The following is a 19,314-nucleotide window of genomic DNA, read 5'->3' on the forward strand; positions in this document are numbered from 1 at the left end:
CGATCATGTGTCTTGAACTCCTGCAATCACTCCATATGCCTAGATTGGCGCATCGTTAGGATGACTTTGGAGAATGGTCGAGCAGGGAGTGTTACCCGATGAGATCACGTAATCAAGGAATGTCTTCCAAGGCCGTCTCCCAAGGATTTGTGGTGCTAGAGATTGCATCACAGTTGCGAACTCGCTCATCAATCGTGCAAGCTCTTGTTTTCTTGGCAGATGACACTTCTTGAGCACATGTTCGTTGCTCATGCTCATGTGTGTTGCAAGTAACATTATAATTCTCTCATGAGCATGTATAGCACGAGATCATGTTGCTTGGACTGCAACAGGCATTGCTCGTCATCACTTACATTTAGAACTTTTTAGTTGGGATGTAAATGGATGATTGGAAAAGTGAGAGAAAAATGATTCCTTACTGATCAGGTAATATATTCCTTCTTCTCATCTCGACCCTGAACTTACAATGCAATATTATATATGTTTTTGAGACCAGTTTTCAAGTTTTGTTCTCTCTTCCTTAACTCGCTTCTTTACTTTAGCTTTTGTCATTTTTTTCAGTTTTTCCCTCATAGTTTTTTTTCACACTTTATTCCTATCCTCCTCCTTTTTCATCTTTTCTTCCATCAATTTTCTCCTTAGCATCTCAACTCTTATCATCTATTCATAATTCTCCAGCTTGCAAATTATGGGTTCAAGCTGCAATTGGAGCCCGGGTATCATTCTAAACATATTCCTAAACTGAATGGTACTTTTTGACATTTTAAGAGGTTTTCATCCTGTCCACTAATGCCTGCTCATCCCTCATTCCCAGGCTTCCATAAATATTTCCCATAAGAACATAAGCAGCATAGTCTCTTTTATCCAGCTTCACAAGCTCCTCAAACACTCTTCTTCCCACCACAGCATTCTTCCACTTCCAACAAGCTCCCAGCACTGTTCTCCACGTCAAAGCATCGGCTCTAAACTCCATCCCCTCCACCATAGCCACCGCTTGCTCGAGCTCGTTCGCTCGCCCCAGCATATCAATCACGCAGCGGTAGTGCTCTAGAGACAAGCTTACTCTCCACTGCGAGCTCATTCTCTGGAAAAACTTCTTCCCCCTGTCGATCAATCCGGCGTGACTGCACGCTGTAAGCACTGAAAGACACGAAACTCTGTCTGGAACCCAGCCTTCCTCGACCATCTTGTCAAACATCTCGAAAACCCAGCGAGTGTCTCCCTTGCGGCCATATCCTGCCACCACCGAGCTCCAGTTGAGCGAGCTTCTCGTCTCCAGCGAATCAAAAACGATCTGAGCGTCGACCATGCTCCCGCATTTTCCGTAGACATCCAGCAGGCAGTTCTTGACCACGGACAGGTCGCTCGGCTCGATCGATTCCTCGCAGCTGAGAACTCTGGCATGGATCTTCTTGGCGGATTCCAGTGCTGTGGTGCTACTGCAAGCCTTGAGAGCAGCCACGAAGCTCAAGACGTCGTGCTCGCAGCCCTGGGAGTCCAAGCACGAGAAGAGCTCCAGCGCCATCTCTCCCTCTCCACAGTCTGCGTATCCCATCATCAAAGAGTTCCACGAAACCACGTCCCTGTGCCTCATCTCCACGTCGAAGACTCTCCGGGAATCCAAAACGCTGCCACACTTGGCATACAGATCCACCAGCATGTTCCCAACACGGACATCTCGATCCAGGTTCCTCGACCGAGCAGCCTGCGAATGAATCGCCATTGATCTCTCCAAAGCCTCGAGCTTCACCACCACCTTCACTCCCGGCAAAGTTCTTCCTTCCTCTTTCGCCGCTGCACTCGCGCAAGCTTTGAGAGCAGCAACGATCGAAGGAGCGTCGGGCACACAGCCTTCCACCCGCGTCATCGCGTCGAATAGTTCCAGCGCGAGCTCGTCTTCGCCATTGTCGACGAATCCCAGCACCAGAGAAGTCCAGGAAACCACGCTGTGCTCGGCCATCTTTTCGAAAACGCGCACAGCTCCAGCCAGATCCCCACACTTGGAATACATATCCACGAGCGAGTTGGAAAGAACCAAGTGTGAGTCCACTCCAGCCTTGGCAGCCATCAAGTGGATTTCCATCCCCTTCTCCAAAACCAACACCTTCGATGAGAAGTTCTTGGAGCTGGAAGCTTTTTTCGTGAGTGCCACTGCCATGCTCGTCACGCACTTCACAGCAGCCACGAAAGTAAGTGCGTCCGGACGAATTCTCGCTGGATCGCTCATCATCCTCGAGAAGACTTCCAGTCCAGCCTCGCCGCATCCATTCTCGGCATAGCCAGCTACAAGCACCGTCCACGAGACCACATTCCTGGACAAAGACGCGATGCCATCGAAAACTCTCTTGGCTTCCACCATACCACCGCAGCGCGAGAAGAGATCCATAGCAGTGTTGGCGACGAAGATATCCCCCGCGTAGCCACGCCTGGAAGCCTCCCAGTGAATCTCTAATCCCCTCTCCAGCGTGCTGTCTTTGGAGGAGCTCGCGAATCCAGCGCAGGCCTTCAGCGCCGCCACGAAAGCTCTCGCGTCTGGATCGCAGCCGCCAATGATCATCCGCGAGAAGAGCTCCATTGCCACGCCGGATTGGTCGCCCTCGATGTATCCCAGCATGAGCGCCGTGGAGGCGACGGTGCTCTTGGCCGGCATTGCCTCAAAGACCGATCGAGCCTCGGCCAGGCAGCCGGATTTGCAGTAGAGATTGACGAGCGCGGTGGCGACGTGGATGTTGGCATCGTCGCCGCTGCTCTTGGCCCGGGCGTGGAGGATCCGCCCAGCCTTGATGTCGCCGGAGCTGGTGCACGCCTTGAGGCGCGAGAGGAGAATCGATGTGCTCACCTTGTTACCAGCGTTGCCTGTGCTGCAATGGCGGTGGCCAGAGATGCTCCATCTCCTCCTCCATCCTCCTCGCCCTAGCATGGGCTTTGACCCATTTTAAATCGACTGACCATTGAATTTCCATAATGAGAATTGACCGTTTTCATTGAGTTAGGGCTAACTATTGAAAATTTTAAACTATTGACCTAACTGTTGACCAATATGACGAGGATGGAGAAGCTACTTCAAACGATCATCCTGGCGAGCAAAAGAAGAGCTGACAACCAATTCTGACGGATCTCTTCTTGACGATCCGGCGAAGAACCACCAATCTGGCCCTCCGGATGTCCCTGCTGCAGCGATCGACGTGCTCCTCCAGTTCGTCCAGATCCCGGATGAATGCGCTCTGCCGGCTCTTGAGCTGCTCCACCACCAGATGCATGCCAAAGCCGTCCGCGTGCCTCTGCCCAAACTGTATGCAGTGGACGATCGATTCCATGGAGTTGCTGAGGCTGTTGATGAGCGCTCGTATCGTGTCCATCTCCTTGATCGTCACAAAAGTCTTGAAGTTCGCTTCTCTCATCAGATCCCGGCGTGCCTGGAGCTCCTTCTCGTACTTGGTGAGGAAGGACTTGATCCATCTTCCCAGGGTCTCGAGTGGCATCGACGATACCGCTGCCACCGCCCCTACGATCGCTGGGACTGTCATCACCGCCGCCACCACCGCACAGATCACCAGCGCCGCGCAAGTCGCAGCGTAGATGATCGTCGACACCTTCGTCCAGCCGCGGACATACCGCAGCTTCCTGTCCAGCGACTTCTTCTTCGCCTGAAGCTTTCTCTGCAGCTCCATCTGCTTCTGGTAGACGGTCTGGAACTTCTCCATGAACTCGTCCGTGAAGGGGTTGCCGGCGTCCACGTACTGGTTGAGCTCTTTGAGAATTGCCTGGCACTGCTCCTCGCTTGGATCTCCTTCGCTGGGCATCATGTTGATCGCTACCTGGATCGACATCTGGTTCTCCCTGGCCTGTTTGATACACTTGTTTAGCTCCTCGCAAAAGTCTAGCGTAGCCATGCTGTTGTCAAAGTAGTCCTTGACCAGCTCAAACAGCGAGTCGCTTGCCCACACGTCCTTCTTGTAGTTGAGAATTACGTTCACAACCTCCTGGTCGAGCTCTAAAAAGCTGGTGGTCACATCCTTTAACGACTGGAATGAAAGTCCCCTCTCGTCCACCCCGGCCGCCATGCTCTGGAGCACCCTCTCTGTTCGTTCCTTGAGCCCATCCCCAAATTTTCTCACGTCTGGATCCTTGGCACATACTCTCTCGTACTCGCTGAGATCTATGCTGCTCAAACTTTCTCCTGGCGAGAGTGACCGGCTGCTCTGGTTACCCATTTCTTCTTTTTCCTTGTCTACTTCCTTCCCTGTTCTAAATTCCTGTAGGCCTACCTTCCTGTTCTAAAGTAACCCTTTCTCAATAGATGATTGGTATCGAATCGACTATTCCATCAGCGACAGAGAGAGGCGTCCGGATGGATCAAGGCGCCCTCCTGTACCACATAGACAAATATTTCGAGGTCAAACCACAGCGTAGGGGAGAAATCGCAGAGAAATCCTCGCCCGAAGAGACCTAGACGATGAACAGCAGATCCAGAGAGACGATGCAGCTCCTGGATCGATATTTCTCCCAAGAAACCGATGAATGGCGATGGGATTTGTCGATCGAGGCCTGGAATGCCGCCGGCAACGAGCATTGCGCCCCCTCCCGACGCTTGCGATTGCGCGCTGGATCAATCTGCCTTTCCCGTTTGCTTGGCGAGCAACGAGCGCCTAAACCCTGTGACGCAGCCCTCTAGCTGTGCTACGGGACAATGGACGATGAGATTTCTCCTATCTAGAGCTCGAGAAACGGCTAGCAATCGCTGCATTGCTTGCTATCGATCCGGAATAGGCGGCGTCCCGGTAAGGGAGAAAGAGAAAATGCGAAGGGAATGAGAGAACAGTGTAAAGGGCCCAGGGTGGACCTACGAGAAAGCAACGCGTTGTAGAAATAACTTTTTCCCCATTCCGAGCAGGAATCTAATTTGGCTGAGAATCTCCTGCAAACAATGAGGTAAATTACTATGGCGTGCTAGTTGTAAATCCTCTACCATGTGCCACGCGGCAGCTCCCTATTGGTGCATATATAATATAATATCTGTTGAATATACCTGAAATTTTCTTGCAAATTTCTGGGATGGCCATTATGGTAATCTGAATAGCCCCATCCCCTATATCCTATGTGTCATATCTACACATCCCTATAATACATTCATCCATTATACCCATTCAAAGCTTGTCTGTAATTGCTTTGGAGGAGAACATCAATTGATCAGTGGGTGACTTATAATGCAGTAAGAAAGTACATGAGCATTCTCAAAATCCTTGAAAACAATCCTTATAGGCTTGGGCTTTCCAAACACTAGCTCTCACAATGTCAAACTTTTGCACCTTGTAGCCCAGCCCATTGTAAGTCATGCTGGCAACATGATCCTATAACTCCTCCTTGTCTTGCTTGTTGCTCTAGAACCATAGCTGCGGAGTAAATATAATCAAGCTCCTCTCCTACACCTTGATCTTGTTTACTTCCTCCATCTGGGTGTAACTGTAAGCAGCCTTGCTCCATCATGCTACATGGTTGACATGCTTAGGTGGGCATGTTGAATTTTAAGGGGCTCTTTTTTAATGTAATCATGATGCCAATTTAGTGTGTATTGAGTGACATTGTAGAAGAATTCAACTATAGAAGATCTATGCGTGCTTAAACTCCATTGTGAGTTCCATCTTATACAATAGGCTAGAGCTTCTTGGCTATGTAGAAACCAAAAATAAGATTAGCAATCCATTTTAAAACAAAAAGAGAATCTAAATTACTTATGTAAAATTACATGATTTTTATTTACACTAAAATTTGTAATTGACTATAATATGATCTAAAATTTGAAATTGATTATATTTTAATATTGGCATTTAGAGAGCCTCCAGCCAATGTACCATTATTAAAACATAACATAATGAAAAACCCTAGTTATTCTACTTCTTAAATAATATGATAAATTACTAAATTTAGACTTGCTCTATCAATACTAGAAATGAATTCTCCTAATAAATCTTTAATATCCTTTTGTGAGTGAACTTGAACTATTTTAGAAGAAAAAAAAAATTTAAACAATACTAGAATGCCTATCAACGAAAGTCTTTATTTTACTCAATTGCTAACTCCATCAATTGGAATAAATTAATAGGGATGTGGGATGCTTTAAAGTATTCACCATATCTAAAAGGATGAACCTTATATAAATTCTATGTTACAACCTAATCAATAATGTCTCTTATAAAATAAAGTGAAAATACATTCTATAAGCTTTATATATGCCATGGATTGCTTATATCAAGAATACTAATATCTTCTATAAACTCAAAGAGATGTTTGTAAAACCACATCATTTACTCATACAATTCTCACCACAAATGTTCGATGCACTTTAAAAAAAAATTTCAAAAAGGTTAAATTTTAAACCATGTATTGATGGTTTACATATAAAGCTTTTACCTTTACACCCTAACAATGAATTGTATCAACTTTCATGCCATTATGTTCAGAAGTATTATCGCTCCTTATTCATTTCAGCCTCCCAAAATGTCGTACAACCCATGTATATGTATTGAAAATAGCATTGGCCTGTTTGGTCATAGACCACAATAAAATGTATTACCCAATAAATTATGGTATAGATGTATGCTACAAAACAATAAAAATAATGGTTAGAAAAGATAAGGAAGAAAAACATTTACAATCTATATGACATAGTGTATAAAGTGTCTTATTGGTGTAGTTACATCGATAAATTCATGACAAATGCCTATTGTGCAATTTTCTTGGATCATGTAAAATTAATGCCTTGCGAATTTAATACTTAGTAAAATAGTAACCAACTACTCGATAATAGGAATGGGAGTTGATAATTCCTAATTTTTCCCTATACAATTCACAAGAATATTAGTCCGGACATGGTTAAGAACTTCCTTTATCAGTATCTTATAGTACACCCCTTTCCAATTTGTATCCACCCATATATATTTATACAATGTTGATTGTGTAATTTCTAAATAATTTGTAAGATAAGCCATGGTCTTTATCTCAAGAATCTATACGTAAAATGCTGCTCCACTAGTAAAGTGTAATGCATGTGATTATGGGATCAGATTTGGATATATTAGTTTTTTAGAACCTTGAGGGCTAAATAAGGATAAAATAGCCACTAAGGGTTTTCTTATTAAATAATTACCCTTTTGCCAGTTGATAGAGATAGAATACACTACACAAATCCCCTCAATTTCAAAAAGTTATTAAAGCTTTATAAAAGGTATTATATTGACGACCCTCTAATTTAGAAATTTATTTATTCATCATTGAAACATCAAAATCTTCATTTTCATCTTCACTTTTGCTAACTAAAAAAGTGTTGGAATTGAAGCCTAATAACAACCCCACACTTTATTCATTTTCCACTAGTACACTTGTTTGTAAAATTTGCATTTGAGTCCAATTTCATAAATGGGCAAATCTTACTCATTATGAATATTTCTAATCACTACCAAAAAGCAAACCAATTTCACTACCATAATAACCATACTATTAAAATTGAACCACATGCCTTTCCTCCTTAAGAACCCTAAGTGATACTTAAATATAATAATGAATGGGATATATATGACCTGTATGTATAACCCATCATGTACCATTCAAAATGCATATATGCTTATCTCATTGGTATTTGGACTTTGTCCAATTGGAGAATGCCACTTGGACTATACTATGCATGTAGAGGATTTACAAATAGAATGCCATATTTTATAAAACATGCTTCCAACAATGGATACTTTGTTTTAAGAGTTTTTCAACTTTGGTTACAACATCTTCCATGGTTAGGGAATGGAAGCAAGGCTTGAAATATTGGCTTCCTTTAGCTCTTTCTCAATTTGTTTGGCAAATGCATTGAATTGCAATGCAAAAATGTGGAGATATAGTTTTGCCAAGCTTGGAGATTGTTTAGTTTTTGTATTCAAGGCTTCCAAGGACTTGCAAGTAAGAAAATGTACTTAGGTACTATAAGTTGCATCCACATGAAAAAAATTGGAAAGCATGCTAATTTACATTGGATGAGGCAAAGGTGGAAGTTGTCTATCATTGCCTGAAATTTCTGCTTGTCTACACCAATATCTAACATGAGTGATAGCATAGCATTATGAGTGTTGTGGAAACTAATGACTTTCAATCCAATGACATATAATTAAGCTTTAGCTTTTATTGTTAGAATTACCACAACTACTCATAAAAGAAGAAAATTGAGCATAAATTAGCATCACATTAATTAAGACATTTGAACACTTATAACACACCTTATTTCTCTTCTATTAAGCCAACTTAAGAAAGGGCAATTACTTAATGAGAAAGCCTTTAGTGGCTATTTTATCCCTATTATTTTAAAAATCCATAGTAATTGTATATCTAAATCTCATCCCATAATCACATGCACTAGACTCACCCATCCCCCCCTTTAGATACATATTAACTAACAACCCGTACTGAGCCAAGGCGAATTAATATTTTTATTTTTGCACTGAATCTATCAATCTTTTTATTGTATAGATACCTTCCTATTGTGGAGCATCTATAGACAAGAGCTGCATAAGAAGGACGCATGTATACAATTTTAAATTCAGGGATAAAAATATACCTTGCTCAAGGGTATATTATATTTTAAGTAATCACTAATCAATGGGAATTAAACCTATGTAATTTCTTTTGATATTACATGTAGTACACCTTATCTTTCTCCCCTTAAGTTTATTAATTATCTTATTTATCCCTCAAAATTCTAATGATCCACAATGACTCTAAGCCAAGCTTTGGTGTTACCACTTATAAACTTATATACACCCTTTCTTAAGAACTCATTTGCTATGCACTTGTATCTCTTAACTTTGTATTAGAAATGAGGAAGGATGGATAACTTTAATGAATTTGTATGGCACCACTTTGTGTTGCCATATTCTCTATGTGGCACTCCAAGTAGTTGGGTGGCAAATTAAGAATCACTCCAACCTTTGCTTCACAAAATAGTAAAAGCTTAAGTACTTACAGATGGGAAAAAAATGCCTAGTGGATGTCATATAGCACTAAATTTATCTAGCATAGACCTTTGGCATATCTCTCAGGAGGCAATAGTAACTCTATACCATTATCTGTGGTGGATCTAGGGCAAAAAAGGTAAAGCCAAACCTAGTAGCTATTGCTAGCAATCCACATATTATTCTCACCTACATGCAATTGCATCACAGTCACTATGAGATTGCTTATAAATGTCCATAGAGGCTTTTAAACTTTACCTCTCTACCTCATATGCTCACTCTCACTTAAGGTCATTAAGTCCCTCCAAGAGGTTGCAAAACAACACCATATTCCCTCATCAACAATGTTGTGGTATGGGATAGTGTTGTAGCTCCATATGCTTCAAATTTGCACATCCTCTCAAAAGATTGATACTTTCTTAAAACAAGAGCTTTGACATATCCCCAACTGTAGGCACATTAGGAAATACAATTCACATCTTAAGATTCATGAAGTCCCACCCATGGGTAAGAATAGACCTTTTAGAACACTGGTAAATACTTCAACTCAAGTGAGGCCCAACCTAACTTAGTATTAAGTCTGAAAAGATTTATTCTAGTGGCAATAGATTACTTTACTAAGTAATAGTAATTAAACCAACACTAATAACAAACATTTTTGTTCAAAATATATTGACACTTTGAAATGAAGAGGTTAAAACATTAATGAATGTGTAAGCAACCAAAGAGAATAGCTTGAGAGACGATCCATAAGGTTTAAATATAAAAGGAAAGGGCCCATGAATAGAAATGCACAATTGGTTAAGGGTCTTGGGATACTTAGGGTTAAGCATCCTTGAGTTTGAATAATACTGGGTTGGGTGACTTTTCGAGAAGTCTAAATTCAAGAGCTTACATTTAGTATTGGAACAAGTCTCAGGTCCAACTTTGTTGGTTAATTTAGGGGAGTCACATCATATATTAATTGACATTTGGCAGGTCTAGTTTGCTCTAGTTGAGTTTGACATGAAGGGTAGAGTATCAAAAGAGTAGGGCTCTCGGGAGAGCTACAACTCTCAGCATCCGTTCATGAGGGCGTGAATTTGCAAAGGGAATCACATCACATATTGATTGATATTTGTTAGGTTTAATTTGCTCCATCTAGGCTCAATCTTAGGGGTAAGGTGTCAAGAGAGTAGGGCTCTCAGGAGAGTTACGGCTCTCAACTCTATTCATGAGGGCGCAAACTTACAAGGAAGTGTGATGGATTATAAGCAATAAAAAATAACAAACTTCATAAACAATCTATAAGGTTCAAATATAAAAGGAAAAGGCCTATGAATAAGAGTGCACCCATTTTTTCAATCCGTTAAGGGTTTTGAGATACTTGGGGTTAAGCGTCCTTGGGTTTGAATAATACTAGGTTGGGTGATTTCTCGGGAAGTCCAAATTTAGGACTTTACACCCAATAGTAGTGTTGTCTAATAATCAAATATAAAATATTTTCAGTTTATATCCATTCACTTGAGTGTTATATTTTTCTCTATCAAGATTTACTAGCAAGTATAGTCCATTATTTTAGACTTTAAACTTTTGATATCGGTCATCTTATCACATTATCACGAAAAAAGCTTCTCATAGATATTTAATCAATTCTACTATTATATTTTATAGCTAGATTTCCAATTTAAAATACCTTTACAAATTTCTTATCAAATCTAAAGTTTCTTTCTTGTTGAATTGCTTCCATATGTTGAAGAGTTTGATATTGATTCTCATATATCCCTTCAAGTTGAATAAGCCTCAATTCCAAGTCTTTATTATCATTTAATTCATGCTTCAGTATTGGTTGTAAAGTTGAGATTTTCAACTCAATAACTTTTATTTTATAAACTAGTTAAAAAGGAGTTTTTTCATATCAAGCCTACTAGCACTTCTTTGGGCTACAGTATCATCCTTTAAAGTCATATTTGATGAGTCCTATATACTTTATGTGGAGTTTGCCATTCCTACTAGTTCAAACTTTGCTTTAATGTTTTGGTTGAAGCTAGACACCAAAAGTAGGTTTATCTGAGCGAACAAGGAAAAATTTAATGACACAGCCTTAGTTTCTAGCTTGGTAACAGAGGCCCAGTGTTATGATTTTATAGCTGATCCTACAGGCCTTACAAAAACTAAATTTTTTTTGGGGGCATTTTAGCTACTTATGCTTATGAGGAGTGTAGCCGAACCTTAAATTCTATTTAACCCGGGGAGGGGAATTGGGAGAGAATTTGGGAATCCGTGGATGGATGGCTAACATTTCGTTGCTTATGCAATGAATTGCTGAAACCAAGTAGAACTAAGTAGAAACTTGTACAATAGGCAAAAATCTTGGCGAGGGAACTTAACTAAGGCCAAGGCCATGGTAGTCAGATAGACAAATTAAGTTAGCAAATTGGAAAGAAAAAATTTATAATTTACAGAAGGTTACCAATTAAACATCGATAGTAACATTCTATTATTTACAAGCTAACATGTTAGTGAAGAAAAAAACACTAGTGTATTATATAACATTCTAGGAAAGCTAACTATTGAGAAGAAGAAATATTGTAATAAATAGCTACTAACAATATTATAAAGGTATAGAACCACATTTAAAGACTAATACTTAAATATCATTGTTGAAGTACCAAAAATTATTCTAGTTTATCTCTCTCATTAGTCTAAATGCAATCTCTAGAAATTTGCAACATATGACTACCTTTACCACATGAGAAGTTTTTTAAGAGTTGAGAATTTTATCCTTACATTCTGTTGAGAGGAGGTCAAGTGCACACCTTACGAGAATCCTTCAGTCAACCGAGAATGACAAAGAAAAGTTAAAAGAGCTTAAATAGTTCAATAGATCCATTCACCTATTATCTTACAACAAAAAAACTAGAACCAAGTATATACTTTAGCTCACACAATGACACCATGATCTCAAGTGATTTCTAAGATCAAAGAACCAAATTAGTAAAAATCAAATAAAGAATGAGAAAAAGAAATCAATAATAATGATTAATGTGATCAGTGATGACTCTATTACTTGTTCCTTAAATACTCCAGAGATTTACTCCCATAAGTCTAAGAAAGAAACAAGAAAAGTGACATTCTTCTAGAAAAGAGAAGTCATATTGGCTATGCATCTTGTCTTTGGCCTGTTAAGAGTCTTGTAAGATTGTCTATCACCAAAGGATCCTTCAGTATCAAATTACTTTGCATTTGGTAAAAAGATTCCTAACACTCTTTGCCTTGATAATTCATCCATGTTTGATTCGCAGATATAGTACCTCTACCGCTATGGAAACTATGCGTAATTTATTTCATGCTTCTTTTAGTGGAGATAAAAACTATAGTATAAAAAAGTGGTGGTAAGAAAAATTATATATTAATTCATCAATTTTTAAGTACAGGTGTTTGTTAGCTTGAATCCAAAAATTGTTGTTTTCTTGTAGCTATAATAGGATATAGCATGACCTTGCAAAATGTAACTACCTAGAACTTAGAATGATTGGTTGAAGAACTTCTTGAAAATTTTTAAACAAGCTACTCATTTCCCAAATTTCTTTGTAAAACCAAAGGTGTTATTTTTCGCAAATGGCATCTCCACAACCCTTCCATAAAACCTGAAATAGAGCGTAGTTTGTGGTATATAAACATTAACCCAGTCAATATTTGTGATCTAACCTAATACTTCATAAAATAATTGTTCATTTTCAAAATGTTCGTCAATATTTGTTTTAGTTGTTGATTATATTTGGTGATCTTATAATTTCTGCATGCACTTATGCTATATAAACTTTTCTAACCTCCTGATAACATTTTTCTCCAAGCATTGAGTATGCATTGCTAGTGTCAAACACTGTTGATTCATGAGTGCTGCAATTTATAGCTCTAGAGCCTATAGAAATGTTTTCTATGTTCACCCCCTGGTGTTTTCCCTTTATATAATCTCTAACTTCAATAAATTTTAACTTCAAATCAACCAGCCCATCTAAAAATTTCATAGTCCCTGCTAACAATTCATTATTTCCATACACACTACAAATCTCTATGGCCTTTATATTTGCCATTCGACCCATCTACTTGAAGAATAAGGACTAGTCCAATCCAAGAGAGAGTATTCCATCTATAATTTTCAATTTCCCCCATGGAGTGTCTCATAAAAAAATTGAATAACTCACTAGAACTTTGCTACTTCCACTGTTACCATTGATCTAAACATCCCATGTTTCCACCATTACACCATAGTTTTATATTTTTCATTTCCATACTCCACTTGGACATTGTAAGTTTTGCCCTAAAACAAAAATTTAGTTTTTGTAAGGCTTGTAGGTATAACACTATGCCTCTATTACTAAGCTAGAAACTAAGGTTGTGTTATTGAATTTTTCCCTATTCGCCCAAGTAAACTTACTCCCAATGTCTAGCTTCAGCCAAAACATTAAAGCAAAGTTTGAACTAGTAGGAATCGCAAAATCCACATGAGGTATATGGGACTCATCAAACATGACTTTTAAAGGATGATACTATAGCACAAAAAAGTGCTAGTAGGCTTGATATAAAAAAATTCCTTTTTAATTAGTTTATAAGATAGAAGTTATTGAGTTGAAAATCTCAACTTTACAACTAACATTGAAGCATGAATTAAATGATAATAAAGACTTGGAATTAAGGCTTATTCAACTTGAAGGGATATATGAGAATCAACATTAAGCTCTTCAATATATGGAAGCAATTCAACAAGAAAGAAACTTTAGATTTGATAAAAAATTTGTAAAGGTATTTTAAATTGGAAATCTAGCTATAAAATATAATAGTAGAATTGATAAAATATTTATGAAAAGCTTTTTCCATGATAATGTGATAAGATGACATATATCAAAAGTTTGAAGTCTAAATAATAGACTATATTTGCTAGTAAATCTTGATGGAGAAAAATATAACACTCAAGTGAATGAATATAGATTGAAAATATTTTATATTCGATTATTAACAACACTACTGTTGGGTGTAAAGTCCTAAATTTGGATTTCCCGAGAAGTCACTTAACCTAGTATTATTCAAACCCAAGGACGCTTAACCCCAAGTATCTCAAAACCCTTAACGGATTAGCAAAAAGAGATGCACTCTTATTCATAGGCCTTTTCCCTTTATATTTGAACCCTATAGATTATTTATGAAATTGTTCTTTTTTATTGCTTATAATTTACCACGCTTCTTTACAAGTTCACGCCCTCATGAACGGAAGTTGAGAGCTGTAACTTTTTCGAAAGCCCTACTCTCTTGACACCCTATCCCTTAGGTCGAGTCTAACTAGAGCAAACTAAACCTACCAAATGTCAATCAATATATGGTGTGATTCTTTAAACCAACCAACAGAGCTAAACCTAATACCCACTCTAATACCAAATGTAACTTCCTGAATTTAAACTTTTCAAGAAGTTACATAGCCCAATACTTTTCAAACCCAATGATGCTTAACCCTAAGTATCCCAAGACCCTTAAACAATTGAAAAAAGTATTTATGAGCCTTTTCCCTTTATATTTGAATTTTATGAATTGTTTTTCAAATCATTTTCTTTGGTTACTTATATTGAGTTACAAACAATCAATATGGCTTACAACTATACACCTTATTTGTGTAAGATTATATGACAGGAAAAATCTTCAATAAAAAACGCTATATTCAAAGTCGAGATATATATAAATATAACTACCTTTCCTCTATAACCTAATATTTGAAGTTAAATTCAAAAACAAGTAAAACCAAATCCCTTTAGAATTACTCTTTTCTTTCTATATCTATTTTACTCTATCATAAATTTTATCTTCCACCAAATTTATAAAATGATTTATTATATAACTCTCATATTTAAGTATACCTTCCAACCTTGCAAAGATTTCTGTCACCATTCAAAAATGTTTTCTTATTTAATATATGCATTTAACAATGGTCAAATCTACCACCTTTTTTACCAATATTTTATAATATTAACAATAACACATAGAATATAATTTAAAGACTATATAAGGAGGAACCTTTCATAACACAAGGCATTAGAAAGGGGGTGCTCTCCAATATGTTATTCATCCAATCAATTAATGTGGCACCAACCAATTTTACTAGTCATATTCAACTATTCTTATATCCAATGCTTCAAAACACGCTGTGCACCACAGCGTGTTGGCGTGGTGACACGAACACGGCCCCTAGCCGTGTTAACACGAGCCATGTTCATTGACTCGGTCAATGCTCCAAAACACAGCTCCAAACACGGTTGAAACATGGTCAAATATTGTGTGACCACGCTGTGTTCTAAAACAATAGTTCACGTGGTTCACGTGAGTGTTTTGTGCTTTGATGTTTTCTTGTCTTGCGATCAATCAAAAATTCCTGCGATCAATCAAAAGGTTTTTCCAGCGATCTATGGTGATTTTCTTGGGCTGGGAATGCCCTCTCTAGGATTCTAGTGCTGGAGTGAGAGGAATGGCGCTCATCCACGCCTGATTTCGCTGCAAAAAATTCCTGATCATTATCTCCAAGTTTGTAGATTTTCTCTCCCAAATTTTCTCTTTGGATTACTTCTGCCATAATTCTTAGCTGCTTGGCATTGCATCTTTGTAGATTGCTGTGATTCTTAGTTGCTATCACTTCAAAAAAGAGGAATTGCTTAGTAGTGAGCCAGATTGCAGACTTGGTATTTGTGGCCAGTAATACCAAGTTGATAGGGAGCCACAAGTTGATGATGATCCTACTAATGAGGAGCTTCTAGATGAGATGGAGTAATAAGTAGAATATTCTAGAGAATATTCGTGTTTTCACCCGTGTTTTTCCGTGTTCATTTCTGTGTTCCATGTTCGTGTTCAAAAAATTGAATGCCGTGTTCGTGTTCGTGTTCGTGTTTTGAAGCTATGCTTATAACTCTAAAGCCTAGGTTTGTGATTTCATTTTAGTGAATTCCATTTTGTGTTTGGTTTTCCTTTAGCACAGCCGGTTGATGACCTCTCAAAGCAGGAGAAGCTCGAGGCGCGAGTTTTTCCTGAGGGGTGGAGCTCCAGTGCGCGAATCAAGAGGCTGGATGCTACCTCGCTCGAGCAGATTCGAAGAGGAAGCCTCTACCTAGATATGGCGATATTTGGATAGATTCTTGTGCGGGTATGTTTAAGGTGAATTGGTTTTGAGATACAAGAAGGCAAGGTATTTAAAATTCTTTTTCGTTGATCTAGATTGCACTGTCCGATTTAGATGTATTACACAACTGAACCGGATGTGCATGGAAATGAAGCATCTCCAGTTGCGTTTGCCATTGCCGAGCTCCTCGAGTCCATTCCCTTGTTCATGTGGAGTTTGAATGTGTATGGCGGTCGGTACCAAACTTCAGAGCTGCCTGCTTCAAGCAGGTTTGTGCTTGTCAAAAGCCATCCATTTTAATGATCGAACTTGATACGTGCAGGAAAATTCTGAAGGAAAATGGACGAGAGTGAGTGCTGCTGTACCGAAGGGACGACTTTGAGCGAGTGCCGGAAATTTTTGCTCTTTGTGCAACAAAGTGTGCTATAGTGTAAGCATTCACAGAAGCACTGCCAGCTTTCACTAAAAACACCTACTTTATTTCTTTTCAGGAATGATAAACTGGCAGATCAATGAAAGTCCGTGAGGAGTCTTCACCACGAACGCTCTTAGTTTGTCCTTCCTGCCCATGTATCGGCACAACTCAGGATAATTTGTTCTCTCGTATCAACTGCTCCGTTTCAGCCATAGTGTTCCTCGTCTGCACTTCGTTTTGCAATTCATTCTTAAACACGAGGACATCTCGGTCAAGGTGCATCAATGTAAGCTTTGATAAAATGAAACTCTCCTCTAAATTCAATAAAATTCCAAATGATCACTATTACTACTGGCAAAACCTTATATTTGGGTTTATTATGGCTACAGCGCCATTGCTTTGCTGCGCGCCTAGCGCTCGGCTCGACCTCTCCGGCAAGCGCGTTGTGGTAAGCATTGCTTCATATGGATTCACATTCCTTCGCCTCTCACAGGTGGTTGGATTGGGTTCCTCCGGCAGGGCTGCGATTAGGCTTGCCCTGCTTCGTGGAGCCAGTGTCATTGCTGTGGACAAGAATGACAAGCTTGCGCCTCTCAAGGTAAAGTGGAGTTTTGTTTTCTCGTGCTAGAACTTTTTTTCTTTCAAGGAAGATCCTGCATTCCATGGCTATGAAATGGATCGGGTCAGCACCGAGCTCGGTCCTCATCAACTGGAAACGTTTCTCAGTGCTTCCAGAATTGTTGTCTCGCCAGGAGTTCCACTTAGCGAGCCCATTCTCGCCTATGCCATGGACTCGGTAAGTTCGTTTTTGAGTATCAACGGAGCTCCTAGAATTTATTTTATTTTCCAGGGCATTCCAACGATATCGGAGCTCGGATTTGCTGCTGAAGCGTTCCCGAAAGCTGTGAAAATTGCTGCTGTGACAGGCACCAACGGAAAATCTACGGTCACGACCTTTACTGGTCAGGTAAAGTTTGCTGTTGCTCGCTTTTTATCTCCTCTTGTCCATAGCACAGATTTCGTGGTGGAATAGATTTTGCAGCAAGCTGGAGTGCGGACTTTCGTAGGAGGAAATCTCGGGACACCATTCTCTGATGCTGCGTGCGAGTGTTTTAAGTTCCCTTCCGACGATCCTCCTTACCAGGTAAGTGCTTGAAGTTTTTGGTATCGTTTCTTCATACGGTGGCTAACTCCAGGCAGCGGTTTTAGAAGTTAGCAGCTATCAACTGGAGCTTCCGGGATCTTTTTCCCCGTCTGTGAGTACCGCCCTTCCTTGCATTCTGAGTTTTTACTGTTTTGTGATGCGCAGGTTGGCGTGATTCTTAACTTGTCGCCCGACCACTTGGAGCGCCACAAGAGCATGGAAAACTATGGCGAGACAAAGTGCCGGCTGTTTGAGCGTATGGATTCCTCGAAGTTATCCATCATTCCTCATGGTAAGACTTTGGACATTGAAATCGATATAACTATGGTGTCTTTAATATTTTCCATGCTGACATGAGTTTTCCACAGCGGACGAGTTCCTGAGAAAGGTTGCATATAAGTATAACAGTGGCAGCACCAAAGCCTGGCTTGGAGCACTCCCTGGCGTTCAGGTGTTCCGGTTTTTTATTCCGTATTTCTCTTTGGATGTGCTGCTAAGTTGTGCTCATTTGTCTCCTCATTTCTCAGCTTGATAGCCAGGCAAGGCGAGCCGTCGTGGTGGTTCCAACAACGAAAGCTGAAGCCCGATTATATCTCAGTGGATTGAAAGCTGTTGGTTCCCACAATGCTCAGAATGCTGCCACTGCTTCCTTGCTCTCTCTCGCGCTGGACGTTGGTGTCGACGAGCACAAACTGCAGGCAGCGATTGGACAACTCACACCTTTACCTCATCGGATGCAAATTGGTATGCTTTCCATTTTTTTTCGTTTCTCATCGCTGGGGTCTTTGTTCTTCTAGTTGGACAAGACAAGAAAGGTGTTTTGTGGATCAACGACAGCAAGGCCACGAATGTGGATGCAGCTTACACGGGCATCAAAGGCCTCGCCGATCGAAAAGCTGTTATACTCCTCGGAGGTCTCGCGAAGGTAAGTTAAAAACTACTTTAAAAATCATTTCTCTTGCTCGCAGGTGCTTGATGAGGATGGAAGCCTTGGATTCAAGAAACTAAGCGATCTCCTACAAAATCACAGGGCCATCGTCACAGTAAGCTCGGGAAAACTGTGTCCATGCTACTCACATTTTCCCGTTGTAGTTCGGTGCATTTGGCGAACAGATCGAGAAAGAGTTGAAGGAAGCCAACGTTTCAATCCCATGCTTCCGTTCCCTGACCATGGAAGATGCTGTAGCTAGAGCTGAGAAACTCTCCAAACAAGGTATTCATTGCTGGAAGCACGCTTTCTTTATTCATCTCATCATCTTTACAGGAGATATAATTCTTCTCAGCCCAGCTTGTGCCAGTTTTGACGAGTTTCGCAACTTTCAGCATCGAGGGGAAGTGTTTGGACAGCTTGCAACTCGATACATAACATCGACGACGTAAAGTTCAGTTGTTCTTCCTCACGGTACGTGCGATAGTCTGGCTTCTTGCAACTACTTGTGGTGCTTGTTTCCAGGATCACCAAGTGCATGTTTCTGGATCGCGAAGCTGGCTTTGATAAGCATTGGACAAATTTTCCCGAGGTAAGAATGCCATATCTTTGTGATTCTCTAATGATCTTCCATTGTTGCGATGTTTGGAAGTAGAAAACGTTGTCAAGATATGGGAGTTCGAGTCGTCATATCTT

General features: G+C 40.1%; 3 protein-coding genes across 3 annotated transcripts; 1 reads left to right on the forward strand and 2 right to left on the reverse strand.

The window, feature by feature from the left end:
* Positions 1 to 763: 763 nt before the first annotated feature.
* LOC112346455 (pentatricopeptide repeat-containing protein At2g03380, mitochondrial-like) lies at positions 764 to 2,920 on the reverse strand. Its single transcript, XM_024675495.1, has one exon. It carries the CDS (start codon positions 2,918 to 2,920, stop codon positions 764 to 766), a length of 2,157 nt encoding a protein of 718 aa, XP_024531263.1.
* A 121-nt stretch (positions 2,921 to 3,041) lies between these two features.
* On the reverse strand, positions 3,042 to 4,833 carry LOC9656247 (UPF0496 protein 1). The gene has a single exon (XM_002960699.2). The coding sequence runs from the start codon at positions 4,212 to 4,214 to the stop codon at positions 3,072 to 3,074; it is 1,143 nt and encodes a 380-aa protein (XP_002960745.1). The 5' UTR covers positions 4,215 to 4,833; the 3' UTR covers positions 3,042 to 3,071.
* LOC9633269 (UDP-N-acetylmuramoylalanine--D-glutamate ligase) lies at positions 4,518 to 19,313 on the forward strand. Its single transcript, XM_002960037.2, has 19 exons — positions 4,518 to 4,781; positions 15,991 to 16,128; positions 16,246 to 16,400; positions 16,756 to 16,832; positions 16,936 to 16,994; positions 17,040 to 17,144; positions 17,193 to 17,342; positions 17,397 to 17,513; positions 17,580 to 17,690; positions 17,743 to 17,802; positions 17,856 to 17,982; positions 18,059 to 18,141; positions 18,218 to 18,434; positions 18,488 to 18,615; positions 18,659 to 18,733; positions 18,783 to 18,903; positions 18,955 to 19,092; positions 19,144 to 19,210; positions 19,274 to 19,313. Exons 1-17 carry the CDS (start codon positions 4,518 to 4,520, stop codon positions 19,068 to 19,070), a joined length of 2,103 nt encoding a protein of 700 aa, XP_002960083.2. The 3' UTR covers positions 19,071 to 19,092; positions 19,144 to 19,210; positions 19,274 to 19,313.
* Position 19,314: the final 1 nt, after the last annotated feature.

Source organism: Selaginella moellendorffii, unplaced genomic scaffold, assembly GCF_000143415.4.
Source record: "Selaginella moellendorffii unplaced genomic scaffold, v1.0 SELMOscaffold_0, whole genome shotgun sequence".
Taxonomy (NCBI): Eukaryota; Viridiplantae; Streptophyta; class Lycopodiopsida; order Selaginellales; family Selaginellaceae; genus Selaginella; species Selaginella moellendorffii.

Coding starts and splice junctions, on each gene's coding strand:
- LOC112346455 (XM_024675495.1), bottom strand. CDS start 2,920: ATGCTAGGGCGAGGAGGATGGAGGAGGAGATGGAGCATCTCTGGCCAC.
- LOC9656247 (XM_002960699.2), bottom strand. CDS start 4,214: ATGGGTAACCAGAGCAGCCGGTCACTCTCGCCAGGAGAAAGTTTGAGC.
- LOC9633269 (XM_002960037.2), top strand. CDS start 4,518: ATGAATGGCGATGGGATTTGTCGATCGAGGCCTGGAATGCCGCCGGCA. Junction 17,691..17,742: donor CCGACGATCCTCCTTACCAG/GTAAGTGCTTGA, acceptor GGCTAACTCCAG/GCAGCGGTTTTAGAAGTTAG. Junction 18,734..18,782: donor ATCACAGGGCCATCGTCACA/GTAAGCTCGGGA, acceptor TTCCCGTTGTAG/TTCGGTGCATTTGGCGAACA.